Raw genomic sequence first — 26,195 nt, 5'->3', positions numbered from 1 at the left:
AATTTGACTTTAAAACACATGCATTCAGCTCATTAGTACATTTAAATTAACCTTTGCAAATTTCTTTAAACAGCCTACAAAGTCCTCTGATTCACTATGGGAAATCAGAAACCAGAAAACTTGGGTATTGCATTAATATTGCCTGTAAGGTTCCACTTAAAGACACATTGCAAATTCTGGAACCAATACTAGGTGCCTAAAATCAATATTTGGCACCTAAATAAATGACCAGATTTTTTCAAAGAAGCAGAGCACCTTAGTTCCTAGTGTAGTCACTTACCACTGCTGGTGTTCAGCAATTTTCAGAGTCTGGCTACTTTAGGCACCAAAAATTGTATATTTGGTCCTAGATTATTTAATACTTTAAAAACCGTGCCACATATAAAAGAAACTACATCTTAGTTTCTGGAGCTGTGTGTGTTACCCTAATACATCAACCCTCTTTCAATATCTAATGCCTCAGAATGGTGACTTCTGATGCAACTAAAGTGAACCTCTTTTTTTAATCAGTTTGGATGGACCCACAACACACAAAGAATATCTGATTTCCAGTTCATTTCTTCAAAGCCAAATAGCATCACTAATTTTAGTGACATCTAAAACATTTCAACACAGACACACCCTTTCCATCAACTACACATTTAGGCTCCAATCTGCAAAGATTTACACAATGGGACAGCATGTGTGAGTAAAGCTACACACATGCTTATGTGACTGCAGGATCAGGAACTAAAGTTAAAATAAGGCCTTCCCAGTCACATGGGACGGCAACATTACTATGGAGAACAAGACTTTCAAACATAAGAAATTGAAGATAATGTGATAAAAATTACTTCATATTTCTTCTTTTCAAGAAGCCAGTCAATGTGGTCATCTTGGTCCCGCTCTTTAGCCACAACAATATCTCTTGGACTAATAATGTAAAACAGCGATTCACCCTCTGAATGCTCTGCAAACACATGACATTTTATTATTTTATTTTCCTAAAAAAAAGCCTTGCATTTTAGTTCATCTTTCGGAGAAAAAAATAAATAGAGATGCAACCAAGATAGCAAAAATATGACGACTTTGGGTGCTCTATGCTCCAATAAATTAAAACTGATTTAAACAGCAAAATAGCTTTCAAAACTCACCACAGCTTATTGAAAATTCTGATTCATCCTTTATGTATAAATGTTATGATGGTTTAGAACACAGAGTTATACTGTCAGAGGGCTATTATATGATTTAGTCTGCAATAAACCCATCTTCCCCATCAAAGTCAAGGCCATCAAAAGCATAAGTGATAGATGCCATAACCCCAGGGGACTCGGTACATCATTACAGCAATGCATTTGCAATGCTGTAATTTAAGGTTATATTTTATATTCACCAATACTTTAAACTCTTAGTTTGATTAAGCTTGATGTAAAAATTCACTCAAAAAGGTAAAATCTTGCATAGAAGATGTCTGCTCAAAAGTGCATTTCTTTCCCCAAAGCCTGGAAAACAAAATCTTCTCAATATTTTGTAGACACAGGGATGAAATTTGCCCTAACGCTATACACACACACACACACATGCACGTATACAAATGCAAAACAATTTTTTGTACACAATATATTCTAAACTATCAAAAAGTTCATACATGGTAGATGAATCAGAATATTCATTGAACAGTGGAGCACCATAGTGGAGACCGGCTTTGTGTTTGGGCACAGGTATAAAGCAGCCCCAATTCTGTGATGGGAGCACAATGGTTTGGAGACTGGCAGAGGGTATACTGCATTTGCAATTACTTAAGGGTATGGGTGCGCATTCAGGTTTGGCAGGCCTAGTTTGATTTGAAGTTGACTGTATGAGATACTTGCTGCTGGGTAAGATGTTTAAATCAGACTCTGCTTTGAGACTCCAGAAGGGGCCATTATGATCAGTGCTTAATTTGTAATGAGAGGCTGGGACTCAAACAATTTTTTTACATTTATAACTGATGCAGCAAGCCTAGAGATGCTGGGGCTCAGCCCTGGCACAAAGCAAGCACGGATTATGATCCTCCTGCATAACATAGGCTATATAATTTTACCCAATTGTTTCTGCATCAAGCCCATAACTTTTGTTTGAACTAGAGCATGCCTGTTTAGAAAGACAACCAATCTTGATTTGAAGACTTCAGGCAATGGAGAATCCACCACATCCTTAGGTCAGTTGTTCCAATGATTAAACTGCCTTCATTGTTAAAAATTTGTGTCTTACTTCTAGTCTGAATTTGTCTAGCTCCAGCTTCCAACCATTGGATCTTGTTATTCCTCTGTCTGCTGGATTAGAGAGTCTTCTACTATCAAATCTCCTCTCTGTATTGGGGACCGTTAATAGTCCTTGTTGCTCTTTTTCTGAACCCCTGCCAATTTATAAATATCCTTTTTAAAGTGCGGACACTAGAACTGAGCACAGTATTCCAGGAATGGGCTTATTTTGCCATATACCAAGTAATGCTACCTCCCTACTCCTACTCCATATTCTCCAAGGATCACTTTTAGTCCTCTTAGCCACAACATCGCACTGAGAGCTCACGTTCAGCTGGTTACCCATCATGACCCCCACATTCTGATCAGAGGCGCTGCTTTCTAGGAGATATCCTTCATCCTGGAGATGAGGCCTATGTTCTTTTTTCCTAGATGCCTGTTGTGAATTTGGTCTTAAAACACACATTTAAATGAGCACAAGTGATCCAGATCATTCTGTATAATCTACTTGTCTTTATTATTTACCATGCCACCAATCTGCATGTCATCTTCAAACATTACCAGTAAAGATCATATATTTTCTTCTGAATCACTGATAAAAAAATATTGATTAGCACTGGGCCAAGAACACATGACAACAGAATCTCATGATAAACAACCCAACTGGATGAGGATTCCACATCAATAATTACTTTTTTGAGATCTGTCAGTTTTTAATTCCCTTAACGTATACAGCATTTTGTACAGTGCTAATTCTTTTAATCAGAAGAGGCTAGAATAGCACCCTAACCACTGGGCTAAGACTTGGGAGACCCAGGTTCAATTCCCTACTCCACCACAGATCTCATATATGACTTTGAGCAGTCACTTAGGATGAGATTTTAAAAGTTATTTAGGTGCCTATAGATACAGATAGGCTCTCCGTAGGATTTTCAGAAATGTCTAGCCATCTAACTCCCATTGAAATTAGGTTCATTTAGATGCCTGAATACCTTTAAATAGCTGGCCCTTAGTGTCTCTGTGCCTCAGTTCCCCATATGTAATATGGGGATAACAGCACTTCCCTACCTCACAAAGGTGACGTATAGATAACACGATGGATAAAAATCTATGTTTTCAAAAATGGAATTTAAATAATATTTTTATTTAAATTAAATGCAATTTTTAAATAAACTTATTTAAAATGATTACTATCCTGTTCTGTAACTATTGTTCTTTGAGATGCATTGCACATGTCCACTGCTCTTCAGCTGTGCGTGTGCCCAGTGCACCAGAACCAGAGTTGTTTTTAACTTAGTCCAGGCAGCGCATGCACCTTCACATATTCACTTTGCTAACTGATGGTATAAAGAACAGAGCTGCCCCTGACACCTCTCAGTTCCTTTTGACTAGATAGACTCCTACATAGCAGGGAAGGAGGATGGGCTGAGGAATGGACATGTGCAAAATATCTCAAAGAACAACAGTTACACAACAGGTTAGCAACCATTTTTTCTTCTTTGAGTGATTGCACGTGTCCATTACACCTCAGGTGACTCACAAGCAGTTCACACTAGAGGAAGGTTTGGGAGTCTAGCTGAACAACTGAAGAACCACTCAACCAAATTTGACACAGTTTCTGGATTGCTGGGCTATAGCATAGTGCTTTGTAAAATTATGCACTGATAACCAAGTTGCAGCTTTACAAATGTTTCTTAGAAGTACCCGAGCCAGAAAAGCTGCTGAAGCTGTTAGGGATCCTGTGGAGTGAGCTACAAACCTGCGTGGTGGAGGTACTATGGCCATGTCATAGCATAGACTTATGCAGAATGAAATCCACCATTATATCCTCTGCACAGAAACTGGGAGGCCTTCCATCCCCTCTATAACTGAAATAAACAGCTGGTTAGACCTTCTAAAAGATCTAGTTTTGTTCAAGTAAAACATTAATGCCCTTCTGATATCCAAGGTCTGAAGCCTCTCTTCATTCTTATGAGAACATGGCTTAAGAAAAAAGGATGGTAAGTATATGGCTTGATTAAAGTGGAACTTCCAGACTACATAGTGAGGGACTTTGAATGAGGACATAAATATACTTTGTCCCTACAAAAAAAACATGTATGGAGGGTCAGCAACCAGGGCATGTAACTCTGTCACCCTCCTCATGGAGGTAATGGCCACAAAGAATGCTACCTTCATAGACAGATGTAACAAAGAAGTGCTGTCCATTGGCTCAAAAGGCAGACCTATTAGCATTGACAGTACCAAACTGAAGTCCCAGAGAGTTGTGGGATCTGTTATTAGAGATGTAAAGCCTGACCAAATCCCTTAAGGGTCTAATGGTTATAAGGTTAGAGAACACTGATCTGCCCTCTGTCGGTGGGAGGAATGTGGAGATAGGAGCCTGATTGTCTTCATAATGGCTCAGGACCTGCTAGGTGACTTTGCAGCAGGAGGAACAGTGGAAGATTTTGAAATGGGAGATATACCACAGGGATTCCAAAAAAAGTCAGTTGGGTGGCATAGGACCCCAGCCATAACTGTTCCATGGGTCTTGGTCTCTGGAACATCTTCCAGTCAGATAGGTACTAAGCTCTTCCTGATGGTGGCGGTGACTGATGAGGCTTCCTGTCATGGAAAGGTGGTGCATACGAGGTAACCTTGGACTCCAAGTCGTACCCAGAGTACTCTGACAGCCACAGCGGTCCTGTGCCACTCTGGGCCAGAGACTGAAAATGTCTGCCAGATGATGCCAGTACTGAGAATAATATACTAGGCTTACAACTGGTCTGGACAGGACAAGAAAGAGTTGGACCAATGACTGTGGGAAAAGACTTCAGTAAACAAGTCCACGTGCTCAAACTACCAATCACTGACGGAAATGAGGGGGTCCTTTATTACGCTGATCAATTGTACCAGGCGGTAAAGGCAAATGCACTGCCCTGATGGATCTGTTACAGGAAAAATATCTTTTCTGGCTCTGGTGTACTGGGTACACACACACATGAAATATTTCAGAGTAACAGCCGTGTTAGTCTGTATCCGCAAAAAGAAGAACAGGAGTACTTGTGGCACCTTAGAGACTAACAAATTTATTAGAGCATAAGCTTTCGTGGACTACAGCCCACTTCTTCGGATGCATATAGCTATAGCTATATGCATCCGAAGAAGTGGGCTGTAGTCCACGAAAGCTTATGCTCTAATAAATTTGTTAGTCTCTAAGGTGCCACAAGTACTCCTGTTCTTCTTTTTACACATGAAATAGAATGGACATGTGCAATCACTCGAAGAAGAATCTACATTAAGTCCTAAACTTCTTATAATCTACTAAAATAATTTACATTGTTTAAATTAAATAAAAAAAAATATTAAGCTGTACATGCTTGCCACCAAGTTTTTAAAAAAGCCCACACCACTGAACTTGTAGAAATCACTGGATAAACACCTGGAAGAAGAAGTGCTAAACAAGCTTTTGACAAGAGTAGCACCTTCTACAGGTGCACAGACAACATTTTCCTTATTCAACTAGTTCAGTTTAATGACTAGATCATTCAAAGCTAAGGAGCCAATTGGGAGTTGAAAAAGCAGAAAAGCTTGTTTTCCTCTTCCAATCTCTATGGGAAAAATATAAGTGCAAGAGGGTAAGATCTACTATTTCTAAAATCCGGAAGAATATGGTGACCAGAAACTATCAGTTCAATTCATTTACTACAGACAATCTTCCTGTGTTTAAGTAAGTCAGTTAGCTTTAAATGCAAAACATGTTTAATACGCTTTTTGATAAGCTTTGTTTTTCTTATGTATCCAGCACTTAAGATAGTTTTATTTAATAAAAAGCTAAAAAGCTGCTTTAGTGTATATTAATTGAATTTGAATTTCCTTCCACACAGAGCTTGACACATCATTCACCATTTTCTAACATAATAAAAAAATTATAATCTGAATAAAGGTAAATTAAGCTATATAAATCTGCATAGATATAGTGTATTCTCCTGGTTAGCAGGAGGAAATACCAAATTTAGGGTAAAGACTATATTTAGTTGCAAATCAACATGTTTTAATAGTTACCAATTAATCGGAATCAACCTTTCTTTAGGAAAATAACTTAAAGGTACCAATGTAAAACACAATTAAGATCAATGATTTAAATCAAAGTTTCCTGATTGCTGATCTAAATCGTGATTAAAATAGGTGATTTAAATTGCTTTGATTTAAACCAATCCACCGTGGAGGTTCAATACATTAAAGATCACGAGGAACACAGATTCTATGGTAATGGGGGCCACAGAAGTACCTTGGATAGCCAGAGAATGCCTTGTGGTACTAAGTCAAATGCCTTACCAAAATTTAAGTTAACGGTAACTGCACTAACAGTTTATCAGCCAAACGTGTAATCTCATTAATAAACTATATCAAGTTGTATGACAAGTCGTATTTTACTATTAAGCCTGTTAATCAGCATTAATTATGCTACCCTCCCTTTAATTCTTCATTGATGGCATCCCATATTCAGCATAGAATATAAGCCCCAGTCATGGACCAGGAGTCCATTGTACTAGGTTCTGTACAAACACAGAAGACAATTATTTGACAAAATTAGTTAATAGAGGTTAATCCAGATGTTGCAGACAAACCTCATTGGCAGCATTGGTACAGATGGCATTATTTTGTGGTTAAATGTATAACTTAATATATGTAATCTACACAATTCAATATTCTCAGCATATAATACCTACAGGATATCCAAGCAAATGCAACACAGCCCAGGGAATGTTATGTTGGAACTTTAATTTTTTAATATCTTGACATTTTGTAATTTTAACTTAGAACCTTAGCATTGCATTAAGTCATGTTTGTGCAGTACACAGAACAATTGCCATACACAGATATTGACAGAGGCACTAGAGGATAGGATAGCAATTTAATGGTCTGACTTCTACAAGACTAATTAGGAAAGGCTATTGTTACCAAAAATAAAAAAACAAAACAAAAAAAATAACAAGAGTAATTGAAACTTCTCACCTAAATGATAATCTCTACATTCGTTTTCTTGGAATCCTCTAACAGTCAGAGCATCAGAGGAGATCTCCTCGCAAGACTCAGGTAGGGGTTGAATAATATCCAGTCTAGGTCTTGCACAACATTCCATTTCCTGGGAAAAATTCAACCACAAAAATGTGTGTTATGCAATTTGTCTTCTTTATATCAACTGATGGTCACCTGAGAACAAGATTTAAATACAAACTTCTCCCACTGAGTTTTCCAGAAGGATACCCATTGTTCACAACAGACATGCCCAAATTGTCAGTATCAGACTTAACTTCCCAGTTCTCTGTAGCTATGATGTGGTTATCACCACAAGAAAAACAGCTGAAATCTTCCTTCACTGTGTTTAGTGGATTTATACAATTATGTCACCATTTGAGAGCGGAGTAAATTTTCTACACTGTGAATGGAGAAGAGGGGAGTGGAAAAAACTTTCCACAAATATGCATTCAAATTTGAAAGCAAATTTCAATTTAGCCATGTCTCACTATCCTTTCATGTTCACTTTTTGCAAACAAGCTTTGTGAAAAGTGATTTTAGCTCAAATATTCACCAGATATGAACATCAAATTGTGTGTTCAATTGTAAATTTTGCAGTTCATAATTTGTGAGCTGTTGATTAGTTTTGGAACATAAATCACATGGTAATGTTCCTATTCTTTCTTTGGTTTTCCCTTAAGTTATGTAACCAACACAGAGCAAAATACACGTCACAAATGACTACACAATTCGAATTTTGCATTCTGTTAGCTACATAATTGCACATTAGTGATTCCAGTTACGGACACACCGAGATTTGCACTTGCATCAAAGATTACACTGTACCTTAACCAAACACACAGCAATTGTAGTATGGAATTAATTTTTTAAGAATTCAAAATTAAATCAGTTATCTCAGACTGATTAAACAGATTTTTTAATGGGCTCTACCACTTTTTGGGGGGGGTGCATCCAACCTTATGTTTGGTTCTGTCTAGCAAATAAAATTCCTGATTTTTGAGATTTGAAAAGTAGCTTACTTCTAGATGATAGCAAAAGTTACTAAAGTATAAATTAGTGATTTAACAGCACTACTCATATTTCTAACAGCATCACAATGATTGTCACCTAGTATATTTATCAACCAATGGATTTCGAGAATCTGAGTTTTCAGTTAAAAAAAATAAATTAGCGGGCTAGATCTTCGGCTGTGTCCAATCCCTGCAGAGCACAGCTCCACAAAGGAGCACGTTGCAGCAACCTGATTCTGGACTTAACTGTATACTAGTGCCAGCCCAGGGTTTTTTTTTGAATCAGGGTGGATTTCAGTCTAAATTTATCCTTTAAGTGTCCAGTCAAAGTAGGAGCATATTAATCTGAAAGTAATCTAGACTTCTTGATACACTGATGAGCTCGAGTAATGGGAACATAGGGAGTCTGTTGTGGACATTTTTAGGTGAAGTGGCATAAAGTTGGGATTGGACTTTCACCTGTGGTTGGTTACTCTCTGATTTTGGGGTCAGGGGAAACTGCTGGCTTTACAGCCTTGCATTTGTAATTATGCCAAGGCCCCAGCACTGCCACATTAAAAAAAAAAAAAAAACCCAAAAAACTGGTTATGAATCAAACAATAAATAATGGAGTACTTAGTGAAGATGCTACCTACGCTCTCCCATCAACGTAGGTACTCCACATCCACGAAAGGTGGCAGCAGTGTTGATGGGAGAAGCCCTCCTGCTGAGGCAGCACTGTCTACACCGGCGGTTCGATCAGCATAACTGCGTTGCTCAGGGTGTGGATCTTCTACCCCCCCTGAGCAACATGTTTATACCAATGTAAGTTTGTAGTGTAGACCAGGGCTAAGAAGTGGTCAGCTTAAGTCACTGGTTCAAATCTAGTCCCTGTTTGTAATGACTGAAAGTTATTTGCCAGTCATGAAATGAGTTGGTGGGCTCATTAGTTCACAATAAACAGAATTCTACAACACAGAGATCATCACGGATGGTAACTGTCACCTTGCTGGCAATCACAGCAGAGAGATCTAACTATTAGGTACCTGAGACTAAACTACTCTATCCCCCCTTAAAGACATGGCCCTCTCCAGGTCACAGCAGAGGTATATAGGCAGGACAGGAAGAGGAACCCTTCACAGCATCTGCTCACCCTCTGCATGTTTGCTTTGGACAATTAGAGGGGTTCAGTTTGATCAGCTTGGCATCTTTCAGAGGCTCTGCATTCGTGTTTCAAAAAACACAACACAAAACAAATGCAAATACATTAAAAATCTCTCTCTGCTATGATCTACTATTGCTTGACCGGAAATTCTCTTTCCCTCCTTGTTCCCTGAAGCAGTCAGAATGTCTTTCACCTTTCCCATTTACTTCTTGCTTTATCCCAGCTCTTTTCCAATACTACGTTTTCATTAACAACGACTTCCAATTTCCTTGTTTACTAGCATTTCACCCTCCCATTTCCCTTTTCATTTGTTACCTTGCTTTCTTTCAAAAGAATCTGTCACACCAGAGGAATTACTGTACTAGCTCTCTCGGGAGAAGCTGCTGTGGCTTTTTTTTTTTTTTTTGGGACCTTAAAATAAATAAATAAATAAATAATCTGACATCCTGCAATAGGACTAGAAGCTAACCCTATTGATTTCAATAGATTTGAGCATTAGTTTGAGCCTACAGCATTTCATTGCCTAGCAACAAGTTGCTTAAGGTTACTATAGCGATGACTGTCTAAGGCAGGCACACTATCAAAGAGATGATCAAGAACATCTGCCACTCTTATATTGGGGCTTCAGGGGCTTTCCTTTCCCCACTTTTTACTGTGTATTCTGAAACAAATATATGAGGCAGGCATGGTTGTTGCCCTCCTGGTAGTGATGTTAATTCCAAGTGCTATATATTTACAAAAATATACAATGCACAAAACAGATGTCTCAGAGGCGAAGGAAACAATCAACTGCTCTCCCAGTTATTTCCACTGCCCCAACCACACTGACTTCTATTGTTAGAGCTGATCAACTTCACTCTCTCATTCCTGAAAATGCACAGTGTCAGCAAGTTGCCCCTCTTTTCAACTGGATGTATCCTTCATTCCTTCTCATACACAAACACCAGAAAAGATTGAGAGAGAGGATTTCTTTGTTCCCCCCAAGGAACAAAGGAGACCAGACAGCAGGGCCTCTAAAAGGTAAATACACTAGTCTTCAACATAACCTCTGTAAATCTTATTTTATAGGTCAAGTAAATCGTATCCATTGTTCACTACAGACTAAGCTAATGAAGAATCATTTCACAGATAATCATTGTGTCTAATTTAAACCTGAGGTTTTGCGCTGCTGTGCAACTCTAACACCAAAGTAATTACCGTTTTCTCAGAAACCTCCTTTACGTATGAAAGTACAACAAGCTGGTCGCAGAGAGGTGCAAGTCCACTGATGTAGAATTCAGTATCGAACTGGAAAACTGCAACACAGGAAAGACACAGATTTATAGAAGAGCATGATCCACTCTCCGAGCAAAACATGGATCTGATTTTCAGAGGTAGCCAGCTGTGCATGCTCAGCATCTCAAATAAATTAGGCCCAAGGTATACAACAAGCCTACAGTACCCCTTGTTAGACTCACTGGGTGACAGAAGATTGCAACTTGCAAATGAAACTAAATTAAGGGTTAGGAAAAGAAACATCTTGGGCTCCATCATATGCTATCAATAAAACATTTGAAATAAGAGGGGTCATGTGGATTTTCAGTAGCTGACCGCATAACACAATAGGACGCAGAGCTAGAGGCAGAGTTAGTGCAGTTTACACAAAGTAGTAAGAACATTTTCCTATGGTCATTAAATTGTGGAAACTCACTTAGTGGTGCCCCCTAAAGCTATCAGTGTGATATATGAGAATCCTAAGATTATTATTTTATCATCAGCTTAAGCTTCAATGTGATTTTTATAAGCAGAATCAAGATTTAAAAAAAAAATGTAGCTAATATTTACTTGTTTGGCCTGATTTGTAAAACTGAACACTAATTTCCAAGATCACTTCTGAACCCAGGGGATTTGAATGCTGACTGTAATTGTGCTAGGGGATGGGGTTTCAAAAGACAGTTGAATGTTTATTTTTTTTTTAAAGTTTTGTTTCAGTATACAGTGAACCACAACAACATTTACCTCACCTGAAATGAGGTTTACATTTGTAACATTTAACATTAGGGGGCATATTGCTGCTTTTTCTCTCTTTGATCCTTGACTACCACATGGGTGACATAAATATATACAGAGAAGAAGATCTGCAAGTGATTGCATTTGGACTAGAAAGATACATTTTGTATAACCCTAGATGTAGATCCAAGGCACAGTGATTTTCATTTCCATTTTAGAAGAATCTGAGCATAGATAATGAATGTATTACCATTAGTTACCACTAATTTAATTAGAACAAGAAGGAAATGCACTGTAATCTTGAGTGATAAAATAAAAGAAAGGATCATAAAAGAAATGGGGAGGAAAGAGGGGAAATAATCATCCATTAAGTAAGAAAAACCGCTATGAAATAAGAGTTAAATGTAACATTTGTCTCTAAAGGAATAAGCAAATATATATACATATATATATATATATATATATAAATTAACACGGACCCTGTGACATCATTGTGGGATGAATGCATCACATAAGGTTAAACATTCAAACAACAATATCCCTGGGTAGAATATGCTGACATTTTAAATCCTCTATGTAATTATTTTGTTCTGTCCTGCAAGATTGACAATGCTGCTCGGAATATATCACATGTTTTGAGTGCTGATTTTAGAACAGCTGATGTCAGAAACATTATCTACATAATAATCTTGCTCCTGACATTCAATTTAGCATTTAAGGACTGAAAGGAATACTCAAAGCAGAGAGTGAGAACTTGAATAAGACAAAATAAAATGGACAAAACGAAATACATTGGTTACGAGGAGGACAGAGGAATATTTATTGACAACTTATCAAATGGTGGCTAAAGAAGACGTCTACTGCTCTGAGAGACATTTAAAAAAGACTGAGGATTCAATTTGCGGTAAGAACGTGGCACTTAGTGACAGCTTTAGAAAGAAAATGGGTAAAACATTCTAAATAATCTAAATTCCATTGACTTTCAAACAGGACTACAGTCCTTGAGTCAATTAGGCACTTTTGAAAATTTTACCCTATTTGTCCACCCAGTGGTGAAGATGGGATAAACCAAAACAGCTCTTGGGCAAGAATGTTGCAGTAAGTTTTGTTCTCAAGAGTTTCATTTTTCTGGTTTCAAGTTCAGCTTCTCTATAGCTCATCCTCCTCAAGAGACCTTGTTGAAATACAATGCTATAGTTCTCTTGCTACGGCCTTGAACAAAGAACATCTAGTACAAATGCTTGTTTATCTGATAAAAGGCTTTGATACAGCTAATCAAAAGGCTTTTATTGAACAGATTACAAACATTATAGCCATACAGAACACAAGATAAGTAGTGAGCCAAATTAACCTAATGGTACAGGTAGTTTGTTACGAGAGAGAGAGAGAGAGAGAACCACCCAATGAATAGCTATTCAAGAATTGTTATTAATTTGAACAGGATCGTGAAACTCTTAAACCAAAACTAGCATCCATATGCATTATGAGACCACATCCAAGTAAAACACATTTACGATTAAGGCGTACAGGAACCAAGATGCAAGATACACTGATTCAGATCAGTCCTGCTCTATGTTAGTCTGTCAAAAAAAAAAAAAATCTCAAAAGTAACCTTACCCCTAAGCTAATTGTGCCTAAAATCTTTAAATATTAGCATTAAGTAAAATAAATATTTATGTGATTTTGTAACAGTGTTTGTGATTGGAAAGACCCATTTCTAAGAACCTGCCCAGACATTAAGTATTCCATGGTTTACAGTAAGCTCTCTTTGGATTATTTTTGTAAAGTGATAATATTTCAAGGATGGAAGCATTTCCAGCCAGTAGGGAACCTGAATAGAAGAAACTACCAGACATTTCTAGGTTAAAAGATGTCAATTGTGATTCAAAATTAGGAAGGAAATGAAACTAGTTTTTAATAGTACACGAGAGGCCATGCATCAGAAAGCAAGGGCTCAACGGGAACTCTGCCTTTTCGTGGAAGTACAGTGAAATAGTCCACATGAGAATCCTATATTTGTATTCAAAGGCAGCAGTGTGCCTCTACAGTTCACTGTAATTCTTCTCCTGAAATTACATCATGTCCTATGTGAGCAATAAAGTGACTATCTACTGACTGAGAATGCATTCAAATGACATTCTAATAAAACATTATTTTACTTGAGTTTTTAAAAGGAGGAGCACTTTATAGGAGATAACTGATACCAAATGTCAGCTCTTGTGTGTACCCCGGACTTTGCATCACTATAAGATTTTGCACAGGATACACAAGATGGGTTTTCCACCTGGAGCTCACAACCTCAAGGAGGGTTACAAACTGGTTCCATGGCTCACAACCACCACATGGGTAGGATGGGGAGAGAAGGTGGTCCCAAAAGGTGGTTTCTGTTGTAACATGGGAAGGTTCAGAACTAGTGGGGCGTCTGACGAAGTGGGTATTCACCCACAAAAGCTTATGGTCCAATACGTCTGTTAGTCTATAAGGTGCCACAGGACTCTCTATCGCTTTTTATAGATAAAAAAAAATCACTAGTCAACCACTCCTAACCTGGCCTGAAAGACACAAACCAAAGGACTAAGGATTTTCACTACTTTAATGTAGAATATGATTTCATTAGCTAGGGCTAGGGCTGGTTAGTACCCGTGAACACTGAATCAGCTGGGTGTGATCAGAAAGCAAAAAATATTATGCTAGATAAAGCTAGAGTTCTGTTAAACCCTTGATGATTAACAGCTGTCACTTTACTGGATATTGATGTAGAGTGGAATCAAATGCAAAACTTGCTCTTAAAACAAAACACTCATCATTACTTACTACAGACTCTCAAATTAGAAATGGAAGCGAACAATTAGGTCATCTAGTCCATCCCCTTGGCAGTGCAAGATGGTCCCTACATTAAAAGATGTAGTGCATAGTGTAATGTCAGCAGCATTGAGATTTGCTGTATAACTGTACTACCCAGAATACATAGCATTCATGAAACACTTACATCACTTTCGTGGAACTAAGCAAATCCTTATCTACGTCTTCCCCAATACTGCCGAGTATTTAACTTTGTGAAATGTAGCAACATATTGTAGTGCCGCTGAAAACATCCCATCACTTTTTATTATCTCACAGCAATGAAGTCATCAATGGGAACATTTCCCACCATTTACAGCATATATTTCTCCAGACAGAGGCCTACAGTTAGGGCCCTACCAAATTCATGGCCATGAAAAACGCCTCTCGGACTGTGAAATCTGGTCTTTTGTGTTCTTTTACCCCATACTATACAGATTTCACAGGTGAAAACCAGAGTTTCTCCTATTGGGGGCCCTGACCCGAAAGGGAGTTGCGGGGGGGGGGGGGGGGTGTCATAAGGTTATTTTAGGGAGGTTGTGGTATTGCCATCCTTACTTATGCGCTGTCTTCAGAGCTGGGTGGCTGGAGAGCAGCAGTTGTTAGCCAGGCGCCCAGCTCTGAAGGCAGCAACCTGCCAGCAGTAGTGCAGAAGGGTGGCAATATCATACCACACCACCCTTACTTTTGCGCTTCAGAGCTGGGTGGCTGGAGACTGGCGGCTGCTGACTGAGGGCCCAGCTCTGCAGGCAACAGTGTAGAAGTAAGGGTGGCAATACCATACTGTGCCATCGTTACTTCTGCACTGCTGCTGGTGGCATTTCTGCCTTCAGAGCTGGGCTCCCGGCCAGCAACTGCTGCTCTACAGCTCCCCAGCTCTGAAGTACGGGTAGCAGTACTGCCCCTCACCTATAATAACCTTGCGACCCCTGCCCCCCCCAACACCTACAATTACAAGAATGTGAAATTTCAGATTTAAATAGCTAAAATAATGCAATTTATGGCTTTTTAAAAATCCCATCACCATGAATTTGGTAGGGCTCTACCTATAGTTCTCAAGGAAATCACATTGAATCCTTGTCATCTTTTGCCGACAGATTAACAGAATTTTAACAGCTAAAAATATTGATGGTCTCAAAGGTGAGCTTTCCTTCACTAAAGTCCATTGAATGGAAAAATATGGGCAACTTCAGCAACCAACAGGGGAGGAATATGGCAGCCTTCAGATCACAGTATTAGCCTCACTTATTTCATCAGGGATTTTGCTAATTATTAATATAGCCTTTTTTGTCATCATGTGAGGCTAATAGCAATATTAGTCAATGTGGGTTTATTATGGGTAGTATGGTGTTTTGTTTATTTATTTATTTATTTTTATGGCTTAAGATGTTCAGGGGACTCTGATGAAATGTTTACATAAATAAATATACAAAGAAGTTGGCATTTAACCACTAGTGACAATTTTCTGCTCAGTGTGGTCGCTAATAAGATTTTTTTTTTTTTAAAGTTCTTACAACACTAGAGTAGAGTATCTCTCTTTATGAGCCAAACTGAAATATTCAGCATCTTCGTCCAAAACCCAAATTGGTTGTCACGATGTCCACTTCAATTAAAATCCAAAATCTGACTATCCAGTGGCTAAAATTCACCAGTAGCAATTTCACTAGGAAACGTGTATGGATTGATCCGTAGTTCTGTGACCATTCCTCAGGACACAAAGGTGTGATGGGGAGTACATCCGCTATACATGCAATTTTACACCAGTTAGAAGTCTACCTTACTTGGAAAGAACAAGTGTCCGGAGGTGTTATAGATTGGTTAGAACTTGGACTTGGAATAAGTCACCTGGGGTGAAATTCTGGCCACCATGAAGTCTTTAGGAGCTTTGCCACTGACTTTAAGGGGGACACGATTTCATCTTACATTTTACACTCAAATACCACTGAATGACACTGAACAAGTTGCTTATCCCTTTGAGCCTCAGTTTACTCCTCTGTATAACAAGAACAATCCTTACCTACCTCATGTGGGTTCTGAGAGGATTACTTAATGTTTATGATATGTTGTGTGATTTTGGTGAAAGGCATTATGTAAGTGGAAAATATTAATTATTTCCTACCCTTTAGAATAAGCATCATATATTGCTTTTTAGGTCTTCGCTGAGGAAAGGATCCCTATTCAGGTCAGTGCATAAGCACATGCTCAACTTTATGCATATTTAGAGGAATTAAACTAGTGCTTAAGTTCTTTCCTGAATTGCAGACTTAGCATGCAGAGCAATCTATGTTTTTATGTATATGCTAAAAATCTAAATGAGTGTTAAAGGTTTTTTTAAATAAAAAAAGTAATGCAGAAGCAAACTACAACAGGAATGGCTTAGTACAGTATAACAAACAGCAAGAACTCTGAAATCAGACGGAGTAAGCACAGAGATCAAAAACTCTTTTAAAAGATCACAATGGTCTTTAGTCCAAGTTAAGCTTGTAATTCAAAACCAATACTTTCTAATCAATATGGTACTTCACTGTGGTAGCTGACAGAGCTGAACTGATACAATCAGCTCATCTAACAAACTGTTACCCAAGCAGCAACATTTGTGGAGTTTATCTAAGAACCATGCAAGCAGTGAATTGTAGCATATAAAAGAAAAGACCAAAAAGGTAAAATTATTACATCATTGCTACTAGACTGAAAGATACCAAGTTACTGCTCTAACATATGCCTTAACATCTGAAACCTGTCCAGATGTTTGATTTGATTTCTCTTAGGCATAAACAAGGCATCAGTATTTTAAAAGGAGAAGTACAGTTAGAACAGTTTAGTATCATTTTTCTCTCATGGTATGGGACAGCCTGATTTAGAAGCAAGATAGATGCCACCTTTATTTCCTGACTGTACTACCATCAGGAAACAAACCATTACAGAATGAGATGACGAGAGAGAACTTGCTCTATAATACTTGGCATCTTTGCTTTCCAACGTAAAATTTAAGGAGCAGGAGTTGTTCAGTTTCCTATACAACAAGCCGTAAGCCACTGTAAAATGTTTACACTCTCTTGATGCCAATATAGTCTGTACTGTTACAAACACATGAACTTCTGATGCACTAGGAACATGACTCTCGAGTGGTGCAAATCTGAGCACTCTTAACCTTCAAGGAGGAACTGCTATCAGTCCTATAAGTGTCTTGAAGAGCAAAGATCCAAGTGTGATGCTTCGTAGTCCACCTCTGGGATTCATTCATCATGTAAAGTTTGGGGGCAGGGGAAGCCTCAACATGACAGCAGTTATTGTGTTTGGTTATTTGTTTGATTTTTTTACAAAGTAAGATGCCCGGATGTTATGATGAAACTTGTCATTCAACCACTGATGGTAGTTTCTTGCTCACTGAATTTCATTTGCTTTAAGTTCTGTGCATTAAATGCACATACAGTAAGAGTACAGTATCTTACTTGACATACTAATGTTTTCTGTCAAAAACCAAACTGGTTGCTGTGCTGTCCACTGAGATTACCAGATCTCATTATCTAATACCTCAAAGTAAAGTTTAAACTACAATAAAACTGAAACTGATGCCACTGTATGATACAAGGTTCTTTAGAAAGATCTTCTAAAAGGTATCAAAAGCTATTGTAATCTCTATTGAGACTTGAACAAATGATGCTCCCCAACCTTATGCCCATATTTTAAGAGTGCTGTTCAGAGCATTCAGCAGAGCTGTCTCAGTGCTGTGACCTGAAACCAGAAAGGAAAATCTCAAGCAGATTCTTAACAGGTAAGTGAGATAAAACACTGATCCTCAAATATACACTGAAGACACTGTGCTGAAAGAGGTAAGATCAAGAAGTTCCCTCCACAAAAATCTCTAGCCTTCAGACATGTGTCTAGGCAATTCAATAAGAGCTTAACTTTTTTTTTTTTATAAATGAAGTTCCAGAAGACAAAGTCAAGTAAGGGCAACTACCTGTGTATATATTAGAGCCATTCCTGAAAAACTAAAAGCTGTTTTTGATCATTTATTATATAAACTATCCCATTTTATTATTTTCTAAAGGAGAAACCCAAAAAGCTTTTGGGTACTGAAAGATGCAGATGATCTGAGAGTGGAACATAAGGTTAAACTTCTCCCTCTATTTATGGTTCTCTCATAAATTATATAGTTCTCCATTCAGATGATTCTGTAGGGAAAATAGAACAGTGCTCAATAAACATATTTTGTAATCCTTGTAAGTCAGTTCATTTTCAGATATTCCTTCCTCTCAACGTATCCAGACTTCTTGCATGTGCAGATGGAGTCTGAGGATCATCCTGGTTAATTTTCAGAATTTTTCTTATGGACCTAGCCCAATCAGTACTAGTTGTTAAATACAGTAATATATGAAATTATGACATTTGCCTGAAATCACTATCAAAATGAATAGTACAAATTTATTTCCTGTGGAATCACTTGGTTCAGTGTCCTGAAGTTAGACAATAGAGAGTGAAATCCTGCTCAATGGAAATCAATAGGAATTTTACTATTGATTTCAAACAGGGCCAGGCTGGAAACCAATTTTGTCTGGAAACCAATTTTGTCTAATCCCATGCCCTCATAACAGAGAACCAGGTAAGAACAGAGGTTCTTAAAGTGTGGTCCATGCACTGCTTCCACATATCCACAGAGTTGTTTTTGTCACAATAGGATGACAGCTTTCACTCTTTCAAGAGGTTACGCTTCCTGCTAGTCACAGTCCAGAATAGGTTATCTTCCAGGGACACTGGGGGCTTTTTATTTTTTAATTAATCAAAACAACCACTCCCCCAACCATTTTTTCCATCCTGCTTTGTACCCTGCTTCATGCATCTGTTTGTCAGGGTTTTTTTTCCATGTATATTCAATGGTGACCAAAGTTACACCCATGACCAGAACTGAAAGGGTAGCAAAAACCAGGGAGGCAGAAGCAAACTACAGAGCAACCTGAGGACATTGGAGCAGTAGAGGCTGCACAACACTACGCCCAAGAGACAGAAAATGGAGGGGAGGTGGTGAGCAAGGTAATCAAGCAGCACACAGCTACCTGAGAAGATGTGGGATTGGGAAGTTAGGAGCTCTGGCACAATCTCTGTTTAAAGAAGAGGGCCACAACACAAAGTTTCAGACTCATGGGGTTACAGGACTCTGAGCGTTCCCAAGACAGAGTTAAGTAAACTTCACAGATTAAAAACAAGGAGGCCTTTGTGTTATTTCAAATTGCTACCTCCAAATGAGCCACGGAGAACCTAACTGCTACTGCAGTTATTCATTCCGAAATGAGAAAACAAGCCTTCCAAAATTACATAATATTGAAATTTATCTGTGAAAACCTTTTCTGTTATTTTTAAAAAGAGACACAGTTTGTGGGCTCATACTTATTTCTACATAGCGGCTGGGCAGGTCTCGCATTTCACTGGCATGCCGTTCCTTTACCGAACATATCTAGAAAACAAAGACATTTTATTCAGTGCTATTCATCTCAAACTATGTTGCATTCTGAAGCACTTAGAGACATATGCATTATTAGAGCTTTAACATAGCCTGGGCTTTGCATTGTTGTAAGCTGGGCAATTACTATTTACCATTATCATTTAGAAGGAGACTATTAAAAACGGATGGAACTGCAGGAAAGTGCTACAGTAACCCATAGCCACACAAATAAACGTTGGAGGAGGAAGGAAAAATGACTCAATTTAAAATCTGGTTGCTGTGGTTCATACAGATTAGTAACTATGGGCTCGGTTTTTGTGTCACCTCCTTCTTCCATTGAGTGACCCCTCAAGCTTTTCAGTGGAACTAAAGTACTGCTCACTCTGAGTAAGTATGGCAGAACCAGGCCCTGTACATTTGTTTAGCTGATTTACAAAGCACTCTTGGTCTAAGTGTATGAATGTTATGAAACTGATACAATTTGCAAATGTAAAAACAGATGCAAAACTTTTAATTAAACCTCACAGTATAGAAAACTCTTCCAAAATTTTAATGTCACAAAAAAGCATTTTTTTAAATGATGTTTCCCATCTCACTATATCCTCCCCCATACCATTTGCTCATACCAGCCATTTTCAAATTTCCAACACTAATGTAGCAAGCAGTCTGTTATTAGAAAGCATCTAACATTCTTGTAACAAATTTATCAGGTATGAGTCTCAGCAAATCATACATGTCTCCAGTGCGCGTGTTTAAAATGCCAGCTCCTTGCTAAAACAGGATTGAAAGAAAAATATTCCTTTCCATTTCCATGGCTGAAGGAAACTGTGTCCATTTCAGCAGTCACAAAAAACCCACCTCATGACAAGCTGTTTCTGCTTATGCTAATAAAAATAAATGAATTCGACAACTCTCTAGGTACTTTTAAAAGAGGTAATCTCTTGAAGGCACAGAAAAGAAAAACGTCCCTGGGGATTATACACACCGTATGTACAGAGAAATCTGTCTGGCCACTGGGTGTCTGTCATTACTCCTCCTCCTGAGGGTCAGCCCAATGATACTTCTATGGCAGCAGGAGCTCTGCACACAGTTGTCAAACCAAATTCCATTCTTTTCAATTGTCTTTGCTTTTCAAAACTAATCTTTTGTTTCTCTGTCTGTGATAACAGCAAGCATTTATTACAAGGACAGGTAATTATACCTTTACTGAAGTTCCCCAGCCAATAATCAGTGTTAAATTATCTTTCCAGCAAAGGCTGCAGGGATACATATCTGGGCGAAGGCTTATATCATCACGAGGCACATTGGTAATTCTTTGCTTGGAGATCATGTCAAGTATCTTCACACCCTGGAAGTTAAATACAATCCAGTCTTACTTACTATGCCATCTCTCCTACAAACGGCATCTCAAAACATTTTGTGGTGTTCAGCATTACATGACAGAATATTCAGTCTATGGCATAAGTTACAGCTGTGTCAAAAGTATGTATAGCAGAAATATGTAAGTGTTCAATATTAAGACCAATATAACCCAGGAGAAGAGAAGAGAAATTAAAGAGGTACAAGCAAGGGAGACATATTTTAACCCATTTAATAAGTGATAGGATAGGATATAGAGACACAAGAATGAGGAAGAGAAAAAGCAGGCAGATAGCAACATCTGAGACAGAAGAAGCTCCAAAGCGGAAGGATCTTGTGAAATTGTGGGAAGGAACAGAGAGAAGGCAGGGGCTGGATGTGCAGATGGAGTCAGGAGACGAAAAAGAGGAGCATCAGTGAGGCATCAGCACCACTGAAGTAGAAGACAATGTTTTTTAAAGCAAACTAAACTCAAAATTAAAAAAACAACCACCACCACCACCAAAAGAAATAGAACGTACCTAGTAGAAAGCTGCAGTGTTTCTTTTATTAAGTTTGCTAGCAAATACCCACTCTAGAGGGAGGAGCCTAGTGAGGTTTGCAGACTTGTCAGGATATTTTTTGGGAGAGCATGACCAGATACAGATAAAAGGTGCTATTGGTTAAGCCTCTCCATAACTGTTCGCTAACAGCCAAGGAGGAGACTCCACAGAGGTTAATGCTGTTTTAAGCAGCATTACCTCTCCCAATGAGATCTCTTTGGCTTTATCTGCAGGCAGAGAAGATGATGATGCTACAAAGGACGGCCAATCCCCTGCTCCAGCATCTCTGAGACCAGCCCCACCTTCAAAATCTTGCTGTGCCGTGCTGTAGGAGCACTAAAAATTCCCTAGCACGTGTTAACATAGCACTGTTTGAAAGAGAACCAGTTAGCGCACAACATGCTAATGCAGACTAACATTTACACGCATCTGGTGGAGACTAAAGCACTGTGTACAGAAGCCCTTAGTCTTTTAGCTCAAACTGAAAAGGCTCATGCTCTTAGCTCTGGAGGTTCCCAGTAGATAACCCCTGTGTTGCTTAACTGTAAGCCCTGTAACTAGCTCATGCTGACTGTGGCTCAGGCACAGAGGGGAACGTTTAACAAACAACAAACATGTCTGATGGCAGAATCAGGGCTTACAACTATAGATTCAACCTGGTGGCTATTTCAGAATATCAGAGTTCCAAAAGATTTGTACACAACATGTCAAAAAGAACACAAGGGGAGAATAAGACCAACATAGCTAAATGGTAACACACAGACAGTTATGAGGACACAAAAGGCATTCTATAAAGTGGACTCAACAGTACGGAACACTAACTGCACTGGATAAGGAAGACATTGGAAATTAAAAAGGCTAAGAGAAAAACAAAGGGTCAAGAGTCAAATATATTAATTTTCTGGAGGGCAAGCATCATTTCACATTCAACATAAGCGAAAGCCTGGCTGTGACTTTTTTTTGTCTCTGACAGATGGCATTCAGCATGTTATTAGTATTCCATGTTCCTATGTGGTACTCTCTAGAGACACCTCTCTTCAACTGTCATATCTACTCCCAGCAGATTCTCATAGAATAAATATTTTAATTGAATGGCTCTGAAAAGAATGGACCATCAGCAGTGGCCATGCAGGAAGATGAAGCAGCCATTGAAGCTGCATTCTCCAATGGTAGAGTTGTCCAGAAGAAGCATATCACCAGTAGATCCATGCAGCAGATTTAGCAGGCAATGCCTGTTGATTATATATAAATTAATTCTAAAAATGGATCAGAGCAAAAAAATCCTTGAATACTTCAGCTTCAAAAAGAAACTAATAGAAAAAGGGTAACATATTCAAAAGGGCTAAAATCCCATTTTCATAAGTGACTTGGGTTCCTAAGTGCCTAAGTCACATTTGATAATGAGACTTAGCTGCTTTTGAATATGCTACCCACACTGGCTACTCGTCACTATTGGGCTTTGGCATTTTACTCAATTTAGGCCTTGACCTTGTAGTTTGATCTGCAAATGCAGGTGAAATTCCATGGTCTGTGTTATCCAGAAGATTAGACTAGATGTCTACAGTAGCTCCTTTAGGTCTTAATCTATGAAATTATACTTTTAGTAAAAAGAGTCGATTTTCTGCTAAGTATTTTCCAAGGGGGACTCCCAAAGGCCTATCCAAATTAGGAATTAAAAAAAAATCGCACCCATGGAACTACACTGATGTTGTTACACAGGTGCAAACCTCAATGTACTGTAGAAACCATTCATTGGTTTAAAGTAGGGCTCACAATAATGTGATTCAGTATGGCGGCTTCTCAGTGCAAGCAGCACTGGTGTCAACCCTGCTTTCCACAGGGGCAGGGTGCATCTCTAATAGGGGTTTGCACAGGTATAAGTCTCTACAGTCCTTCAGAAGAATACAGCAATAGTGAGTGTACTGAAGAGAGAGAGAGAGAGAGAGAGAGAGAGAAAATTTACACACCTCAAACATACATTCTTCCCAATGTTTGACTGCATTAATATTCTGAATAATGGAGACAAATGTTTTAATATATCAGAGTATTTTATAAAAGGAGCATTCTGGCAAACTGACCTTTAAAATGCTTCAAGTATCGGCCAAACTTGATGCAACAATACCAGGTAACTTTCCATGTATATTTGCCAGAGATGGCAGATACAGTAGTAAATACTTACCATATTATTGGCCCAAGCAATTAAGTGTCCTCTCCATTTTACATTTCTTATGTTTCCTTCTCCTTCGTGTAAAACAGAAGGCTTCCATCTGTTCATCCAAGTCTTCTCATATAACAGCAACTGTGGAGGAGTATAACAAAAACATAGTTCAGTGAAGTAGTGCTATATATAAAATGAAACTTTTTTTGATTAGTAAAAGTATTTCTAATCTTTGTGTTTGAATTGAAAGAGAAAAAAAAAGTGTTGTCCAACCAAACAAAAAGAGAAGCAATAAGGTCAAATATTTTAAATAGTTTCCAATGTCAAAGCAATACATTTATTATTTCAGAATTAAATCTACTTTAATAATAATAATCAGCTCTTATATGGCACTTAAATGGCTTTGCAAAGGAAGGTGTAATTATACCCATTATAAAGGTGGGGACATCAAGGCACAGAGGGATGTGAACTAATTTGCTCAAGTGTCTGCAGGTAAGTGAGAAAACACAGAATAGAATCCAGATCTTTTGACTCCAATCCACCAATTTAACCATGGGACCATTGCTCCTTTCATGTAATAGGAGATTAGACATAGCTTTTTACATGTACGGCATAACTAGCACCAATCAAGCAATGATATGTAGGCTCCAATCCCATGATCTGATCCTTACAGCCATGCAGAACCATCTTTATTTCAATGGGGCTCTATATAGGTATACAGATCCACCCATGCAGATTAGATTGCAAACTCTATGGGACAAGAACCTTGCCTTCTGCCTATAAGAAAGGTTTCTATTATATTTAATAAACATAAACAACATTTTTAAATAATTTCTGAAACTAATAAGTACTTCACAGCAAAAGAGAAATAATTCTCAACTAAATGAAGATTGGTTCCAGGACAGCCCAACTGTTTATCCATTCCAGTGTACCCCCAGTACATTTTTATTTAATATGGTTTTAACATTTCTGGGGTGCTATCAGTTTATTAGCAACACATGAAAAAGCTAAAGTCCCTGCCCTGGACAGCTTACAGTTTAAGGCCCTAATCCTACCAACATTTATTCACATGAGTAACTCAACTACTTCAATGAGTAGCTCATGTGCATATAACAGGACTACTCATGTGTCAAGTCATTCCCTGCAACCACTTATGCATGTATTGAGGACTAACTCAACAAACTAAAATTCCAAGGAAACATTTCAAATGTAAGAAACTTACAGACAACCCTGCCTACAGATGGAACATTTTTTCTCTAAATGCTTAAATGATTTGGATGATCAGAGATGATTGTTTTAAAAACACACTTGTATTAGAAAAAAGGCTTCAGGTAATAGCTATACAGATTGCATGTCTTTTGCATGACCACAAGATGGCACCAAAAGACAGATATTTCCAGAAAAAGTTTAATTGGAGGCAGAAAATGGAAGTTTTACCAGCAAGTTTTACATGTCAAATGCACTGCAGAGAGAACACTTTCTAACTTGACACACGCTTTACAATCTCTCCCCCATCAAAATGAGATAATTTCACTAACAGAGCCTGCATAGCAGTGACACTTGTCAATGTCTTTGGATAATTGTTTCTTTGTGACTTGTTCATAGATTATATGAACAAACAAAAGAACTTTAAGTGGCATGAATCATTTGGCTTGGTTGCTTTAATATAAAGTTAAGCTGAACTGAAAAATAACGACAAGAGAACTTTAATACAAGGAACTCAGAAATTGCTCCTATTGGTGGCTACATATGATTGGAAATGATTTTTGCTAATTTACATAATATTAAAGAAAGGCTTGATGGGAAAAAATAAAGTTATACTTCAAGCATTTGTTTTAATTCTTTTAAGTTAAAATACTTCAAGTGTGTGATATTTATTTAACTAGACAAAAGTGTTGACTTTATTATTCACACCAGTATTAAAAGTGGCTACATTTACAGTGAACAATATTGATTGCAAATTGAACCCCTTTCTTTTTGTGAACATATTGTGATCATTGAAAATATATTTGTTATTCATAAGTATTCATCGAGTTCCCTTGGAAGAACACTTTTAAACCTTCTCGCTATTATATGTGGTTTTGTTAAGGCTCCCACAGTGAGTGACAAATTTTTAAGATTAGACAATAATGAACAAACAACAGTAAACTTGTGGTACTTTTGGTACAAGTTTTCAAGTGTTTATTCATTCAGGATAAATTCCTGGCACTTTCAGAATGTATGATTTTTACAAATACAAGCTGCTGAATAAGAACACACTGAATATATTTACAAAAATATGCACAAGTCAGGGTTTAAGAACGCATATACCCCACTGTTTGGTCCTGTATGTTACCTATTGTTGGCCAAACACACTGGAAAAAAAGATGAAGTTTGTAACAAGGAATTACAGTAACTCCTCACTAAACGTTGTACTTATGTTCCTGAAAAATGTGACTTTCAGTGAAATTATGTTAAGTGAA

At 38.0% G+C, this 26,195-nt stretch overlaps 1 protein-coding gene across 2 annotated transcripts in view; it reads right to left on the bottom strand.

The window, feature by feature from the left end:
• Window positions 1–26,195, bottom strand: part of VPS41 (VPS41 subunit of HOPS complex) — a 141,967-nt gene that overhangs the window by 44,519 nt on the left and 71,253 nt on the right. Inside the window, exons 8-13 of one of the 2 annotated variants that reach the window (XM_054019212.1) lie at window positions 23,755–23,874; window positions 20,876–21,022; window positions 19,620–19,686; window positions 10,599–10,696; window positions 7,224–7,353; window positions 834–949 (exon numbers count right to left, since the gene is read on the bottom strand). In XM_054019212.1, the coding sequence (XP_053875187.1) occupies window positions 834–949; window positions 7,224–7,353; window positions 10,599–10,696; window positions 19,620–19,686; window positions 20,876–21,022; window positions 23,755–23,874 (678 nt within the window). Of the gene's footprint in view, window positions 1–833; window positions 950–7,223; window positions 7,354–10,598; window positions 10,697–19,619; window positions 19,687–20,875; window positions 21,023–23,754; window positions 23,877–26,195 lie in introns of both variants that reach the window. The other variant, XM_054019214.1, reaches the window with a different exon arrangement.

Source organism: Malaclemys terrapin, chromosome 2 (assembly GCF_027887155.1).
Source record: "Malaclemys terrapin pileata isolate rMalTer1 chromosome 2, rMalTer1.hap1, whole genome shotgun sequence".
Taxonomy (NCBI): Eukaryota; Metazoa; Chordata; order Testudines; family Emydidae; genus Malaclemys; species Malaclemys terrapin.
This window is presented reverse-complemented; position numbering and strand designations above follow the sequence as displayed.